Source organism: Pomacea canaliculata, linkage group LG2 (assembly GCF_003073045.1).
Source record: "Pomacea canaliculata isolate SZHN2017 linkage group LG2, ASM307304v1, whole genome shotgun sequence".
Taxonomy (NCBI): domain Eukaryota; kingdom Metazoa; phylum Mollusca; class Gastropoda; order Architaenioglossa; family Ampullariidae; genus Pomacea; species Pomacea canaliculata.
In genome coordinates, this window is record NC_037591.1 from 23,748,745 (window position 1) to 23,765,486 (window position 16,742).

Here is a 16,742-nt window from a genome sequence, read left to right on the forward strand (position 1 = left end):
CCTGATAAAATATGTCTTGTCCAAGGCGAGGATGAATCAGGCACATAATCATGTACACTGTGTGTGTGTGTGAGAGAGAGTATGTCTGTCTTGTAATAGGCATGCGGATGGGTGGGTAACGGGACCAAATATGATAATTATGTAATATATCTGCATTGTAACATATATGTGCAAATGTGCGATATACGAGTATGTTGTACATATGGATATACGTGTTTGTGTGTGTAGGTGGTGGTGTAGGTGTTACCAGGGTAGTATAGTGTGTTTACTGTAATGTTTGGATGTGTCTGTGTGTGTACGTGTTTCTCCGAATTTTATCCTGTTGTCAATTCCATCGTTTCCAAGTTTGCAGTAAAAAAGGGAGACAATACATAGTCTTGTACTTGAATACATTATAACTTAAACCTTTGATTATCTCTCTTCGAATGCACTCTTCTGGAGGAAATAAGAATCTTCATATCTAATAGGACATACTTCCGGTGAATATCGGCTAATGTTTTCCTGTGTTAATCTAGTCTCAGCTTAGACACTGTTTGAGTTGCTAGTATGACACATGTACGCTACATTAGTCATTTATTTAAGACATTGTTTTAGAAGATTCGAGTTGTTGTTAACCAGAAGGCCCTTTTCACATTTTAGTGCTTCGGTGGGCGTCTGCTACAGTTTCTTGTTTCTTCATCACTGGGTGATGGGTGAAGTCGAACGATGACTTCATCGTAGGATTATTAGTTTCTGGACAGCGCACGAGGAAAGAAACACGTAGCCAACGGAAGCAGCGCACTAGTGTAACAAAACAGTTGTGAAATTTTTGGCAGAAGAAGAGAACGGCTTTGCACAGCAGACCAAGGTACAAGTCGTTCGTCCAAAGATGAGTCTGGAAAGCCCCGACAACGAGAAGAACTTCCCCGGTTTGTACAAACAGAGCAGCTTATCGGAACCAGCCACAGGTAGCACAGTTCAGGCCACTATGCTGGCCGACTTCTACTGCATGGTTCAGAAGCTTGCATCTCAGAACTCCAGACATCTCTTCTTGTCTGTCTGTTTGGATTGATCAAATTTTTCCTGCTTATGTGTATAGTTTTTTTTTTTTTTTTTTTGGTTTGGTTTGGTTTGTTTTTGTTTTGCATCTTCTGATACTATACTTATTCTTATATACTTTAAGTGATTTTCTTTTGTTAGTAAAACATATCTGACAGCATTCGTACTAGCTGAAAGTAGATGTCTTTTTCAATGTGATTATTTTCCTGAATAAAACTGTATAATTTTTCATTTATTAGTCTAAGCATAAATCCTATTGGAGCTCTTTGTTGTTTGTAGTTTTCTTTTCTAACAGATCTAATGTTCTTCTGACAAATCAGATTTGTATCTGAGTTCTAAAATTGTTGGCATCTTTGACTAACCAATTACAGGGGAATTATAGTATTTAAAAATGTAATTTAAATAATGTTCTCATTATCATATCACTGCCAACTTATCATAACTGCATGAAAATCACATTCAAGGAAGTAATCTGTTCATTTATTGTAGAATGAGTACTGTGTAGTGCAGTCCTTCATTTGCCCCATATGGCTGGTTCTTTAATAATCTTAATACAGTAATGGTGACTCAGACTGAAACTTAAGCAGTTTAATATGAGACTTAAAAAAACAACACTTTTTCAGCATTCTTTCCTTGTATATGTTGGGAAATGGAAAGTCTAGGGGTGAGAACATCCAACCCCAAGGCACAAACACTTGCCTGTTTGATGTGTGTATTGCAGCAACCTTTCCCTAGTTGACCTTATGTAGAATGGGTATCTAACTCCTTAAAAGGTTGGGGAAGGTAAGGCAGTGATGCAGAGGACATAAGTGAAGTCTGTAAAACAAAATCCCATTGTTACTTTATTGGGCAAATAGTTTCTTCTTGCATTGGTATAATCATTTTTTGAGGAAGTATTTGCTTCAAAATAGTCAAAAAGTATTACCATAAAAATTTTGTTGTACAGTGATACCTCGGTTCTCGAACGCCTTGACTTTCGACCAAATCGGTATTCGACCAGGAAATTCGAGAAAATTTTGTCTTGGAATCCGAACAAATATTTGGAACTCGAACATCCGAACGTCCGAGATGAGCCGAATGGCGTTCATTCTGCCCAGCGCGCCTTGCTTGCGTCATCAGTGTGAGTGCAGAGAGAGAGAGTCACGTTTTGTGGAGAGAGTCATGAAATGTGTGCAAAATGGGCAGAAATCGCAAATTTTGTTGAACCCTGATAAAGTGGTAGCAAATAGAGCAGTTAACATTTTTAATGACAATGTTATGTCCACTTTCCGCAAAATTTTGCAAAGGAGAAAAAAAAAACAGCAAACAATTGACAAATTCTTCCGTAAAGAAATCAGACAAGCAACTGCAGAGCAAGATTCTGATTCTCCTCAGCAAAAGATACAGAGAACAGAAACACCCGAAGAGCAGTTACCCTCTGTTTTTATTGAAGAGGACTCCCCTTCAAAACAATAACCATCCCCCTTCCCTCCTCCCTCCACATTCATTTCCTCCTGCCATAAAGTTTGGTACAGGTACAGTACAGTACATACTGTACAGTACATTTTATTTTTGTTTTTTTGTTTTAATAAATACACTTTATTTTATTTCTTGTTGAGACTCATGTTTTCTACATATTATATACAATTAGGCCAGTAAATAGCATTTTCTGGGCTTGGAACGAATTAATCCAGTTTCATTATTTCCTATGGTTTCATTGCTTCGGTTCTCGAACAATTTGGTTCTCGACCGTCTTCCCGGAACGAATTATGTTCGAGAACCGAGGTATCACTGTATTTTTAAAGGTGGGAGATGCTAAAATATGTATGTTAGATTGTGCATTTGAAATGCATGTAGAAGTGTCTGAGGATTTGGAAATACCAATGTTTTTACAAGGTAGATAGTTCTGAGGTTTATGGTGATTAAAATAAAAATTTAGCTCATGTACTTTCAAGTGTATGTATTGCATGTCTGTGTTGTGTGTGCGTGTGTGCGTGCGCTTGTGTGTGTATGTGGAGTAATAAGAGACCTCACACCAAGGTTTTCCCCTTTTCTTCTTTATAAATTCTTTATAATAACTGTCTTTACTATTGACTGCATCCTACCTTTTTGTCTTACTAATTGTGAGTCTTGTACTAAGAGCAAAGTCCTGAGATGTGAGTTTCTGACAATCTGCATGGGTACAATACCTAAAGATCCTGAGAGTCAAGTTTCTGAAATTCTGCATGAAAAAATAAATCAATGTTGAGCTGTGACTCCCTGTTCTGGCTTTTGATTTTCACTAGTAATGTTTTGTAATAACCATGCATGACTTTAGGGTAGAATCATATGCTTTGTATCTTTGACATATATGTTAATATGTTCTTAAGTTTTGTACTTATGTGAGTAGTGTAATTGTATTTCTGTATGTCTGGTATTGACAGTGTGCAGACCAATGATAAATCACATTTACTATGATTATTGTTGTAGTAATTTTTCTAGTGATTGTGGGTATTAATTTCTAGGATATTGCTTAATTTTGTAAAAGTTTTTGTTTGTTGTAAGTATCCTTACATAAAAATGTAACAATATTTTCTTTGTAGCTAGCATTTGTAAATTTGTAAAAGAGTATTTTGATAAATTCACATTTTGAAGAAATTGCTTTGCATATGTTTATACACTAAAGGAATTTAAAAACTTCACACCCTGATTCGCATGCTTTGATGATTTTTCAATGACTTTAAATGCTTGATGCATGCATTGATCCTCCACTTGCAGAAGAGGATGGAGAGTGGGGAGGACTAGGGAAGAAACGAGATGCAAGTCGCAAGCGCGATGGGAAGAAGGACAAAAAAGAGAAAGGCTACACAATGTTTGAAGAAGAGGAGTCAGAGGAGGAACTAGTGGTACCAGATGATGTAAAGTGAGTTTCTTTAGTCAAGCGCTTCTAAATAAAGTGTAATATTGTTCTTGTTCTTAGGTGCTTAGAGCATGCTCCTTAGGATTGTAAGTATGCGCTTTACAAATTTTGCATTTATTATTATAGAAGCATAGTCTGCATGCCACAACCTACACAACACCTCATAATCCTAAAAGCCCACCCTTACCCCTTTTCTTCCCAAAACATTGATTACAGGCATCTGGCTACTTAAAGTTAAAATGGCTACATGAGAAAATTTTGATGGAGACCAATTCACACTTTTTGACTAGAATTTTATTTGCGATTTGTAATCAGAAAATGCTCTTCTCGTAAGCCAGGAATGAGGAAGTTCTGTTGCAAACTGATAGCTGCTTCCCTCCATTTCAAATCCTGCTTTAGGAATAAACCATGATCATGATAATTCATTTTTCTACTGAGATTTTTTTTTGTGATGATGGTAAACAATGAGGATAATAAACCATATTTTTAGAACCTGTCAAGCAGGTCAGTCTGCATTTTGTAGAAAAGATTTTGTGCTTTTCAGACTGTCACATGGAGCTTGAAAGAAAAATACCCTACTTTGTTTTGTTTGGTGTTGTTTAACCCTACTTTGTTTGCTGTTGTTTTTGTTTTGTTTTGGTTTTTTGCAGGAGTCCCACCAAAGCAAAGAAGGTAAAGGCAGGGTTCAAGTTTCCAGCCAAAACTGATATTTTTCCTCGCATGAAACAAAAGGTAAATAGATGTAGCAGACTGTCATATTCCATGGTAACCCAGTTCATGACCTGACATCGGATGAAAGGACTAAAGAATTGACAAACGAATGACTAAGTCAAGCATGATACTGTAATAATTAGATAACTGAGTACATTTCACCGACATAAAAAGGCTCATTTAAGCAAGAAGTCCATGGCAACCCTGCGTAGTGCCATAGAAGAGCCAGATCTTTGTAACCATCTTTACATTACACAGATGCATTTAGATTTGCTGAGCAAATAGAATCCCTCTGGGAACTGGGATAGCTTTATGAATGAAAGTTATTTTGTATTGTAAAACACATTATCTTGTTTGTTGCATTTTTCTTTGACAGCAAAGATTATGTTGTTAGGTAATCCATGCTTTCATTTTCTTTCAAACTTAGGATGAAAAGAAAGACAAAGAAGCAAAAAAAGAGGAAAAGGAGAAAAAGAAAGAAGAAAAGGAAGTAAAGAAACACAAAAGTAAAGAGAAGAAAAAGCAAAAGCTAAGTCACATTGAGATCAAACCTGTTGCTGTTGCAAGTGAGTATAGCTGAGACTAAATGTAACTAATGTTGTTTCCCTTTCACAAGTGAACTGTTTGAGTTTTGTTGCTGTCACAAATGTTTCTTCACTGTTGCTTGTGCTAGGTTATATTTTCCCTGAAGGGTAGTTCATTTTCCCTCGTCTTTTTTCCTTATATATCTTTCATTGAACACAGATGCTTTGTTCTCTATGAGGAAATGCAACATTTTTTTCCCTGCTTTGATGTGCATTTTTCCTTGCCATATAAGGTAGCAAACATTGGTATATCCTTGGATTGCAGTACAAATTTTCATTTTGTCCTTTTCATGAGTTACTCTAATAATCCATTGTAATTCTGAACATTGTCTCCTCTTTTATAGTACTGATGCAAGGTTTGCTGCATTATGATACTAAAATATTTGCCCATGGATAGAAATGTAGCATTGCTTGTATAAAAAGATGCTGCTTTGTTTTGTTGAATCTGGATTTATATAGAACCTATATATTTATATATTCATTGTTTTTAGAGAGAGAAGGGCTTAAGAAATAGTAGTTTGCAGCAGCCATTGAAATCATAATAGAGTATCACATTGTGTGTTTTTCGATGCTGTTGCTTGAACAGGTGCATGTGAAAATCCCATCTTTGGGATCCCACTTGCTTTGGCTGTGGAGCGTAATAAATCCCACGATGGTATCGAGCTGCCAGCCATTGTTCGAGAGTGTATTGACTATGTGGAGGAGTGTGGTAAGGGTTTACATTAGCAGTAGACTGTGTTAAAGGCAAGCTTTATGAAGAAAGGGTAATGTTTATGAGTATTTATTAATGTGTATATTTTTCATGCATATGTGCATGCATTTGTATGTGTGTGTATGTAAGTGCATATGTGTGTGTTTAGGGAGGGGAAGCATGATGTACCTACATCAGTATGTTTGGGTTGGAGAATGTGTACCTGCACTTCATTGTATGTAAATGTGCATGTGGAAATTTCTAGACAGTTCCATAGCACAGAGTAAAGTGTTTGTCAACAAGGCTATAATATATATATACTGTGGGTTCATATCTCAACTCTAGCTCATTATTTTCCCTCTCTCTGTGTGGACATGTCACCCATTTACAAAGCTGGCCACTTTCTCATTACCTAGCTTTAGCTGTTGACTTGGCATAAAGCATCTACAAACAAATGAAGAATAGTAGAGAATATGGGTCTGTATGTTTGTCAAGACATGGGCAGGTATTTGTTACATGTATCTGGCTCATGCATTCATCATACACATATTTGTGTATTACAGGACTTACATGTGAAGGCATTTACCGCATCTCTGGTGTCAAGTCTAAAGTGCAACACTTGAAGGACTGCTACAACAAGGGTATGCCTGTGGAGCTGGTTGAACATGAACCTAATGTGGTTGCCAGCCTCTTAAAGCAGTTCTTGCGAGAGCTGCCAGAACCAGTTCTCACCACTGCACTCATGCCCAAGTTTGAGGAGGCCTCAAGTAAGTTCATATTTTAGCATGAGGGGTCTTTCTCCTGCCAGAAAACTTCATGTTTACCATGATAGGTCTCGCATTTGCCTGGGTCTGAGAAAACTCTAGTAGGTTTTAGGTCTAGCATAGGTCTTTTTTCATAGCCCAATTTGGAGGACAAAGGGTTTTGTGTTTGTTGTCTTGTTTCTTTGATGCTTAAAGTTAACATTACTTGTCATCAGTTTTTTGTAAGAGATAGAAATGTACAAGATGTTTAACAATGAAGGGGTATCAAAGCAGGATAGTTGGCAACGAAGTTGTTTATTTTCTTTTTCATTCTGGTTACCTGCAAAGTATGACTCGTGTTTATCAAAATATTTTAGAATGATAATTCTTCTTCACAAACAAAAGAAGTTTGTAGTTTACATTGAAAAATAGCTCGTTTGTTGGTGGCAAGAGGTTTACTTTTTCTGATTGATTTTCAGCCATTAAAAATGAACATAAAAAAGTGGAGACATTTATTCGACTTATTGAAGATCTCCCTACCTGTAACCGTCTGCTTCTTTCCTGGATGATAGTTCACATGACACATATCATTGAGTTGGTGAGGAAGTGTATCTATACATCTCTTGTGTGTGTGCACGTGGACGCATGCATGTGTATGTGGTGTTACTGTTAGTGTGTGTGCATGCACATGTGCATGATGAAAGGCAGTGAGCATGGGTATGTATTTATAAATATGGTTTGGTACTTCCATGCCTGCAGATTAGTTTGATGAGATTTGAGTGTTTGTAGGTTTACTTTTGTATTCTGACATTTTGCTCTCTTACTAACACAAAATTTACATAATACATTGATGCACTTTACATGTCTATAGAGGGTAAGTAGTGTATAACATTTTCAACAGGCAGCAATGCAAGTAATGTGCACATAATTTTGATTAGATTGTTGTGTTAGACTATACCATGATTATGAATTTCAGCAAAAAGAAAACAAGATGTCACTACAGAATGTCTCCATTGTGTTGAGCCCTACCATGCAGATTAGCCACCGGGTCCTCAATGTTCTTTTCACCTACGCTCACCAAATCTTCAAAGACACCTACCTCAAAAAGTGAGATTGTTTTCATAGGACTTGATACAAAAATGCAAAGAATTTTTCTTAGCTGTTTTCATTTCAAAGCCTAGTTGGTACATATGATGCATTATGAATTTTATGAACTTTACATATGAAGCATAAAGTCAGTGCCTGCACAATAGCTTCTTCACACACATGTACTAAATATTGTTCATTTTCTTTGTAGTTGTTAACGGCATGAAATTTTTTTTTAAAAATCAAGTTATACTTGCTGGATCATTTCCATGGACAGGGCTGTCTCCCTTTACCACAAAAAGAGTGACCTTTTTTCATGAAGTTTCTGAAATTTCCCATCACAACTATACACTGGACATGATGAGATTCAGCCTAAGAGGCTGAAAACAAATAAAACAGATGCATCAACAAATGTTTTTAGTTTTCAGGAGATTTATTTAATGAAAATAAAGAAAATTTAGCAGAAATAGCAGGGAAAAATTTTCCCAAATTCTGCAGCACATTCTTTTTTCATTTTGGATTTACAAAACAGTACACGTTCAAGAAGGCTTGAAGTAGGAGGTATTTTCATGCATTTCAGGGTACTAATGTAGCTCTGTCTTATCAGAGGGGTTCAAATGAGTTCAAAAAAATACTTTGTTATGTCTGCTGTCAAGTTTCTTGTTGACATCATGACATTTTTAATGGTTATTTCTTGATCAGGTGTTTCTTAAGTGATTTGCTTTTTATCAGCATTTTTTCTTTGGTCTTTTCTTTAGGTATGTTCCACCCTTAAAGCCAGCAACTTCTCGATGGTCACTGGAGCTTCCAGATAGTACTGGGGCACTAGAGGAGGAGGTGGCCAAGCAAGAGTCCCTGCTAAACCAGCTCCATGCAAGACTGAATGCAGGTCACGGTGACATTTCTACAGAGGAGCAGCTGTGGGAGGTACAGCGAGTCGTCACTCAGCTGAAACGGAAGGTCAGTGCTTTGAGGTTTTTATACGCTATGCCTAGTCAAATAAGCTCACTAGAACTGGCATCTCATTCTGTGCTGAAGGATAGAAAAAAAAATTATTCAAAAATATGTCATTTAAAGTACAGTTTGTAAAAATGTAATTGTAGCTTAAAAGTGAAATATTTGTAGAATAAAACAGTTATTTCCTAGATTTTCCTCTTGTCATGATTTTGTTGTAAATTTATATGAAACACTAGTCAGTGAAACATTTGGCTCAAACACTACAAAATGTGGCAGCTTTCTCTCACTCTCATTCCATACATATACCAACTTTGAAAAATTGTCACCCTTTTATCTTACCAAATCAGCATTTATCACATCTTTTTGCTATTTAAAATATGATCTCCTTTTCTTTGACCAGAAGAGATTTACAAGTTGAGATATTTTTGAGAAAAAAAAACCTGGTAATTTTTAGATGTGCCTACTTCGTGATTCAAAGTAACAGACATCTTAATGAAAATAGACAAATTTTGGTTTTTAAAAAACAACAAAGGGCAGCATGTGTGTCTGTGTGTGCTTGCATATGCACAAGAAATTCAATTTTGACATTTGGTAATGCTGCTGTTTGTGTATAGATCAAGCTTGCTAAGAAATCCCAAGGAACAGCAGAAAGGCGTCGAAAGGATGTGGAGCAGAAGCGCTCATCACAGCTGTCTGAAACTGAGGAACTGCATCTGGAGCTGCGCCAGGCACCATCACCAACACCAGAAGCCACAACTACCATCACAGTGGAACGCCACAAAGAGCCCAAAGCGTCGAAGACCCAAGAGACTGAAATGGAAGGACAAAGGGATGACAAGGATGGTGAAGACTTGAAGACAGAATCCCCCGAGAATCCTGCTGATGCTGCAGAGGAGGGGGAGAAAAAGCCTGAAGAGATTTCAGTTCAGGAGAGTGTAGAGGATTTGGAAAAGCAGGGAGAGAAAAATTCAGTGGCAGAGGAAAATGAAGAAGAAGAAAAAGAAGAAAAGAGAAGCTCACAAGAGATTCAAAAGATTGAGAAGAGGCAGTCTCAAGAGATGGAGTCAGGGGATAAGCTCAAACCACACGAGCCCAGAGCAGCAGAAGCCAACTCAAAGATGGTCGATAGTCAGGAGGTGAACTGGAGAAGTCAGGGATCGGAGATGGACAAAGTGAGGTTGTGAGCGAGGCACAGCCATCACCTGAGGAAAAGGCTGGTGAGCCACAGGCTGCTTCTAGGGTGGTTCCAGGGGACAACAAGGATACCTCTGAGGAGCAGCAGGCCCAGGAGGGTTCAGAGATCAAGCAAGAAAGCTCTCTGTTATCCAGAGAAGAGGGTGATGTACGAGGGACAACAGAAGAGGAAGAGGAGGAGGCTGAAAAAATTCCACCATCCAAGCTGTCAGACTCTATGAAAGGTGGGGGAGAAATGGGAACTTTGAGCAGGAAGGAACAGCAAGAGTCAACTATTTCAGGTAGGCTTTCGGCAAAGGCCACATTATTTTCAGTCTTCTATTTACAGTCTTTATTACACACCTTGGTCGCAGCATCCCAACTTTACCTTGTATTCTGCCAGATAAAGACTTTCTTGAAAATGTAAAATGTTGAACAGGAATGAATGACAATGCCTATTAACACATGGCTGCTCTCCTTTTGCAGCACCAGAAGCTCAGGAGAATGCACAGCTACCTGTATCATCTGTTAAAGAGAAAATGCAACCAGCTGTAGCAGCTCTTCAAGAGAAAACACAGCCACCTATAACACCTGTGCAGGTGGTTGTGGAGGAAAAAGAGGTGAAACCACGAGGACCAGTGCAGGTGCACCCTCATCTTTACCTGACCTTGGAACCACTACAGCCCATCAAGGTCAGCAGGTTGAGACAGCAAGATGGTGTGTGGGTCTGATGTATCAAGGGAAATAAAGTCAGCCTCATTCTTATTCTTGTTTTACAGGCACAGCCTCTTAAACCACGGCGAGACCGACCAGAAAAGGCTTTGGAAGAATCTCAGCACAAGACTGCAAAACTGCGAGAGTTGGAAGAAGAACTTCTGGGAGGGGGTCAGAGGGAACCTGAAGAAGAGGAAAAAGAACAAATCGATAGAGAGAAGACTGAAACCGGTGATGAGGAGTATGGTATGTGTCTTGTAAGGTGTCTACCACATGGTAAAAAGCATGGTATGTCTTGTAAGGTGTGCATCACAGGATAAAGAGTATAGCATATGTCCCTTTGAAGATTATGGTTTAAATTTCAGTAAGAAGTATGATCTTAGGTTATGGAAAGAGCACTATGTGTGTTTAGGAGTATAGCATGTGTTCTTAAAAAGATAATGTGTTCTTGTCAAGCATGTGATATGGCAGTAAGCTTTTCAGTGCATGCAATGATTACCTGGCTGTTCTTGGTGATGTCTAGCTGTGTGTTGCTGGCTAGCAGTACTACAAATGATTTGGAGCTGCATGTAGTTATATGTTACTGAGCTGCACATTTCTGCTGATGTTTCAGACTCCGATGCAACCCAGGACGAGGAACTGGAGCGGCTGATAGAGGAGGAGTTTGCCCTGCGTCTGGAGGAGGAGGAACTCCTGGCTATTGGTCAGTCCTGTACTTGATGTGACTTGTGTCCTTGTCTGCCGTCCACAAATGTTAGGAGAAAACAATGGCAAGCACATTAGTTTTTGAATCCTGTCTTTCCTTTGTCTGACATATTTAAAGCATCTCATTTTATCACATTTCTTCTCTACTGTCGAGTATTTTCTTATGTGCTTGATCTTTTAGCATGTTTCTATATTGTTGTCCTTGTTCTGCTTTTAATATCAGTGCATGTAATGCATGTATTATTATCATTTACTTCAGGATTTTTATGCAAGCATTCATTAATTTTACGATAAATGGTAAATACAGCGTTTATGTTTCTGTGCCTTCATCAGCTGAGGGTCTTTGAACCATATAGAAATAATTTTCTTTGAAGATTTCTGACTTTTTTGTAAGATGGAGGAAGTATTTGAGTGTACATACCATGCATATTAGAAAAGTGCAATTTTTCAAGAATCAACAAAAAGCATCACACCACTGTTGCTGTGTTGCCTGCTTCAACAGGAGACGAGCTTCACAAGAAAATTGAGACAGAAGAGAGTGAGATTGAGCGACTTCAGCAAGAGATTCAGGAGCTGCAATATCTGCGTCATGACTCAGACTGGAGGACATATCATCTGGCTCCGACTCCAGCTACGAAAGCGAAGATGAGGAAGACCTGGCAGACATGCTGTCAACACTGATACACGACAACTTGCAGCTAGAGGTGAGTCATCTGTAAATCCCTTTACTTTAGCTCAGATGAGAAGTCATTAAGAACCCATAAAAGCTTAGCATATACACGTGCTGCACTTCAAGAGATAAAATGAGAAAGAACAATATAGTTTAAGTTTTCGACTTTTGTTTCAGTAAGCATGTAAGCACATTTATTGATAGCTACTCAAGAACGTATGACAAGGACTTAACACTCTTTCTTGACAGCTTTTTTATGAAAAATTCTTATTATTCAACTACTTACACATTTACTGTTAAGTAAATTATTGCTCAAAAGTGATTGTAATCGGAATTTAAAGTAGAAATTGTGTTGCATGAAAGCTTACAGAACATGCTTATTTTTAAAGCACAGAATAAGTGACACTTGAGAACGTGTGACTGAGAAGCCCTTTTCCCCTGACAGAGAGAAAATGCAGACCTTTGTCAGAAGATTCACGAGGAGCGAATGATTTGTCTGAGTGTCAAGCTGCAAATCCGCCTCCTGCAGCAGAAACAGCTGGAGTCCTCTCAAAGTAGCATTCTAATTGAGTCTTGAGCAGCTTTTAAGCTCCGAAGAACAGATATGATCATATCAGATGTCATCATTTCTTCCAGCTCCAACACCTTCTCAAGTATTTGCTGGGATCTGATGGATAATTGGATGGTTTACTTAAAATTTTGGTTACTGATAAGGTACATGGGAGTCTAAGTTTCGGTTAAAAAGACAGATATTATCACCCATTTTAAATAGTTGCCTTCAAAGGGAAAGCATGGAACACCTAACTTTGATGAGGAGTACAAATTATAGTCTGTTGTGTTCTAAAGTAGCTGAGTTTGTGAAGCTGTTGTGGGCATCGGTATTTCTCTGAGATTTTGTTTTAAGGCTGGTCATTTCAAAAGCATGCTGAGATCCATTAACAAGCAACTGACAAGAGACAGAGATCCTCTGAATGCTACTTTCTAAATGTTAGTAACTATAAATACCATTGTTTGAATGTCAGCGTCTGTTAAGTTTGGCCCAGTTTTTATGCATCTCCTTTGACATCTGCTTTCTTGCTGATGGTTACATTCCCTGTCACTCTGTTTTGTTTCTGGGTCTTCTAGCCCAAGTGTTAGCTGCAATATGCATGGATGTCAGTTTACACTGAACAAGCTGCATGTATCTGCATTTCCATGGCAAGGAAGGTCACGTGTGGCATTTTATGATTTAACTGCAGCAGCATTGAGCGAAAAATTGTTTCTGTCAGATTTATGATTCAGTTGTACTCTTGTACAAACTCTGGTTTGAACATTCATGATGCTATTTAGAGCAGACTGTAGGAACTTGAGAGTATAGGTCTTTGTACACATTATGTAGGTTTGTGTATGCATGCATTAGAGAGAATGTGTATGTGTGCATGCATGTGCATGTGTACATATTTGCTTATATGGATAGTAAAAATCAAATGAAGGTTTGCTTGCTTACTAGCATTAACTATTGTGGCAGAATCTGACATTCTGAATTTCCTAACACAAACGCACATGACAAAATAATTAAAAGCATGCTATGAAGAAATTTTATCTAAAAGGTAAGGGCTGGTCATTCAACAGAATCTTTATGTTTTTGCCTGTTTTGTTACACTATTGTAAACACTCTTCTACATGGAATCTCAATTGTGTGTCCTACTCCCATCGCATAGCTGCTCTTCCAAAACTGTATTTTGATCTGATTTGTGGATTAAAAGAGAAAGTCCAAAACTATTTTTGTCCATATTTGCATTGTTATAAACCACTTTTTAAGTCATTGACTTAACTCCATTATCAAAACATCAGAGAGTAAAAGGGCAGTTAAAGCACATGCAGTTTAGCTTTCATCTTTAGAGCTTGTGCCTGTCATTTTATGATATACATGCAAGCATTTCTCAGAAATCTATCAGTACATGGAGGTACTTCGCAAACATACTTCTGTTTTGGTGAGGTATTCCCTAGCATTGTAGATAATTTCATATTTATACATGTGCAGAGATGATGGAATGTGCTTATAATGCACCTCTTTATAAAGAAAGTCACTCTTTGCTCGAACATGCTCTTTGAGCCAGGTCATCAAGGGTTGCTTGATGCTCTGCAAATGCAACTACCTGCCATAACTCATGTCATTATGAGTCACATTTTGTTTGTCCTTTTGTACAGAATTGTTGTTTCTTATAGTGTGTGCAATAGTTCCAGTTTCATCATAACTACATTATCATTTTGTTTGTCCCAGATAGTCTTGTTTTGTAATGCAAGGTATTCACAGATTTATACATTCTCTTTCTGCTTTTTTTGTATTATATACGATACAAAAGTAAGAAATTCCATATTTTAATAAACTGTTAAAATGTGGTGATGTTTATTACTGGATACGTTTTTTGTTGTATGGAATAACAAAAAACAAAAAAAGTTGTCAGTGTCACAGTGGAGTAAGATATTAGAAATGATGTCCTTGGCATTTGTACTTGTCATGTTTTGGGGTTTTTTAAAACTGATGTGAACTGTTTCTGTGGCATTTCTGATCTTTGCTCACTCCTTGCATACACTCCCCTCATGTACCAACACCAATACTCACCTAATTTCCCAATATCATATTGTTCAAACACTGTGTGAAGTGTAAGATTCAGCCTGTTTGCCTCTTTGATCATCTTTTCAACAGCTGCTCTACAATGAGCTTAGTTGTGCTCACCAGCTGTCACATGGCATTAACTTTGTGTATGCATTTTGTCGATGTTGTGCTTTTTCTGAACAAATAACAGTTGTAATTGTTAATGTTCTATGTCAAATTTACCAGATGAATGAAATCTACTTTGTATCTAAAGGCATGTCACTTTTTTTTTTGGACGAAGTTAAATTTGTGGAGGTTTTTTTAAACTTTTGGGATAATCTACATTCTTATTATATGGTTGTAAGTTGGTCTTATGTTCTGTTTCCTATTATGGGCATAAGACAAAAGTAAACAAAGCAATAGCTTGGCTATTGACCTTTCTTTTCTTTGCTTTCCTCCAGACCGACTCACTTTCCATTCTTTCACTTCCCACATTCCTTTATTAGAAGGTACATTATTATGGTAAATTTGGAGCATTGTTGTTGTCATGAGTGTCCCGGTTTGCCTGTTTGAAACTTTTAATGTCACTTAGGATCACTGCTTACAATCTGCATTAGGGAAAGTTGTAATCTAGTCTAGCCCTGTTCCAGGTATTATACTCCACTAGTGAATGCTGTGGTGATATTTAATGTGGGCCTGTATCAGGTATGTGTGACTGGTGAACATCATGGCGATCCAGCCTTGGGCCAGACATTATCACAAGAGCTATGTTCAAGTGTGATACAACACTATCTATCACACTATTTATATTATACATTGAAACCTCTTCAATTATCAGTATTAATGATAATTATGTTCTTGTAAATATTTATTGTCACTGATACTGCTTTAGGTTATCTGGTAATAAAATTTGTCTGGCTCATGCTAAATACTCACAAATATGTTTATACGTTGTTGGTATTTGTGTGCTCCTGTAATTGAGTAATCTTGAAAGGAAATAGGTTACCTCGGCAGAAGTTAGCCTTACTGTCTTATAAGTAATCTTGGGAAAGATATGGCAAAGGGAGTAAATCATGATGTTAATTTGACATCACTGTGCAAAAGCTTTCCAGGATTTAAGCACTGGCCAAGGTTCAGAAGCCCACATATTTGTAACCAAGATGACATCCCTTGGAGAGATGAGTGTCATAAACTACAAGCCCAGAGGAAGGACAATGGACAGGAAAAGCCAAAGAAATATTAAGCCAGATCATGCGAGACCTGGATTCATGATTACCACATCCCCCCCCCCTCCTCATCCCCCAGCAAGCTCCATGACGGTTTCAATGAAAAGTATGCTACTAGGGAACAACCAGCTATTAAAGTTAACTCTAGAAGGAACATCCATTTAAATGGAATGTTTGTACATTAGACCAATGCAGGAAGATACGAGAACTCACCCATGTTAGAATCATACCAGAGGGAAACTGTACGACTGCAAAAAGTGAGATGGCCAAGATTTGGGGAAGTATCAATGGGGAAAAGCCACAAGATTTGGTACAGTTGGGAAGGAAAAAAACCCCAAGTATGGTATGTGCCTTCTTGTACAGAAAGAAGTGGTCAGTGCCATTATCATCTGTGTACCCATTTCTGGCAAAACTGATTTACATCCACATCGTTGCCAGGTCTCACAATATTATCATTGTCCAAGTTTATGCTCCAACTTCCAGCCACAAAGGTGACAAAGTGGAAAACTTACATGGTCATCTGAAAAGGATCAAAAAGATAGTACAGAAGGACATCCTAGCAATACTTGGAGAATGGAATGCAAAGGTTGACTCAGACACCAACAGTCAGCAGGACCAGAAGGCAAATTAGGCCTAGGAGAAACAAAAATTGGGGGCTTGAGACTTAGAGTTTGCACATAGCCTTCAATTTATTTTAGCCAATACACTCCATCCCCACAAGGAATTGACAGAATTCTAAAACTTGTCACTATCTAGATGGCTTGGTCCATAACCAGACCCACTGCATTCTGGATAGAGATGGATAGAGAAAATTGATAAAGAATGTCATAAGTCTACAGAGAAAGATGAGCAGGCAGACTAGTCAACATAATCATAACTATGTTGATTGGTGATCGTGGAACAAATGTGAGTTTACTGCACGATTAATGGATTCGATTATGACGAATATGGATCAAGCTGGGAAGAGAGTTCCACTGTTTTGCAGCAA

The 16,742-nt window shown here is 37.9% G+C and overlaps 1 protein-coding gene across 1 annotated transcript; it reads left to right on the top strand.

Annotated features, from left to right (window-relative positions):
- The first annotated feature begins 441 nt into the window (after positions 1 to 441).
- On the top strand, positions 442 to 15,467 carry LOC112557053 (ralA-binding protein 1-like). Its single transcript, XM_025226649.1, is given in 17 exon segments — positions 442 to 947; positions 3,775 to 3,919; positions 4,567 to 4,648; positions 5,055 to 5,193; positions 5,798 to 5,920; positions 6,466 to 6,669; positions 7,125 to 7,243; positions 7,622 to 7,752; positions 8,490 to 8,691; positions 9,303 to 9,871; positions 9,874 to 10,163; positions 10,348 to 10,553; positions 10,641 to 10,821; positions 11,189 to 11,278; positions 11,783 to 11,878; positions 11,881 to 11,984; positions 12,396 to 15,467. Coding segments are annotated over 17 exon segments (2,892 nt in total). The 5' UTR covers positions 442 to 868; the 3' UTR covers positions 12,528 to 15,467.
- Positions 15,468 to 16,742: the final 1,275 nt, after the last annotated feature.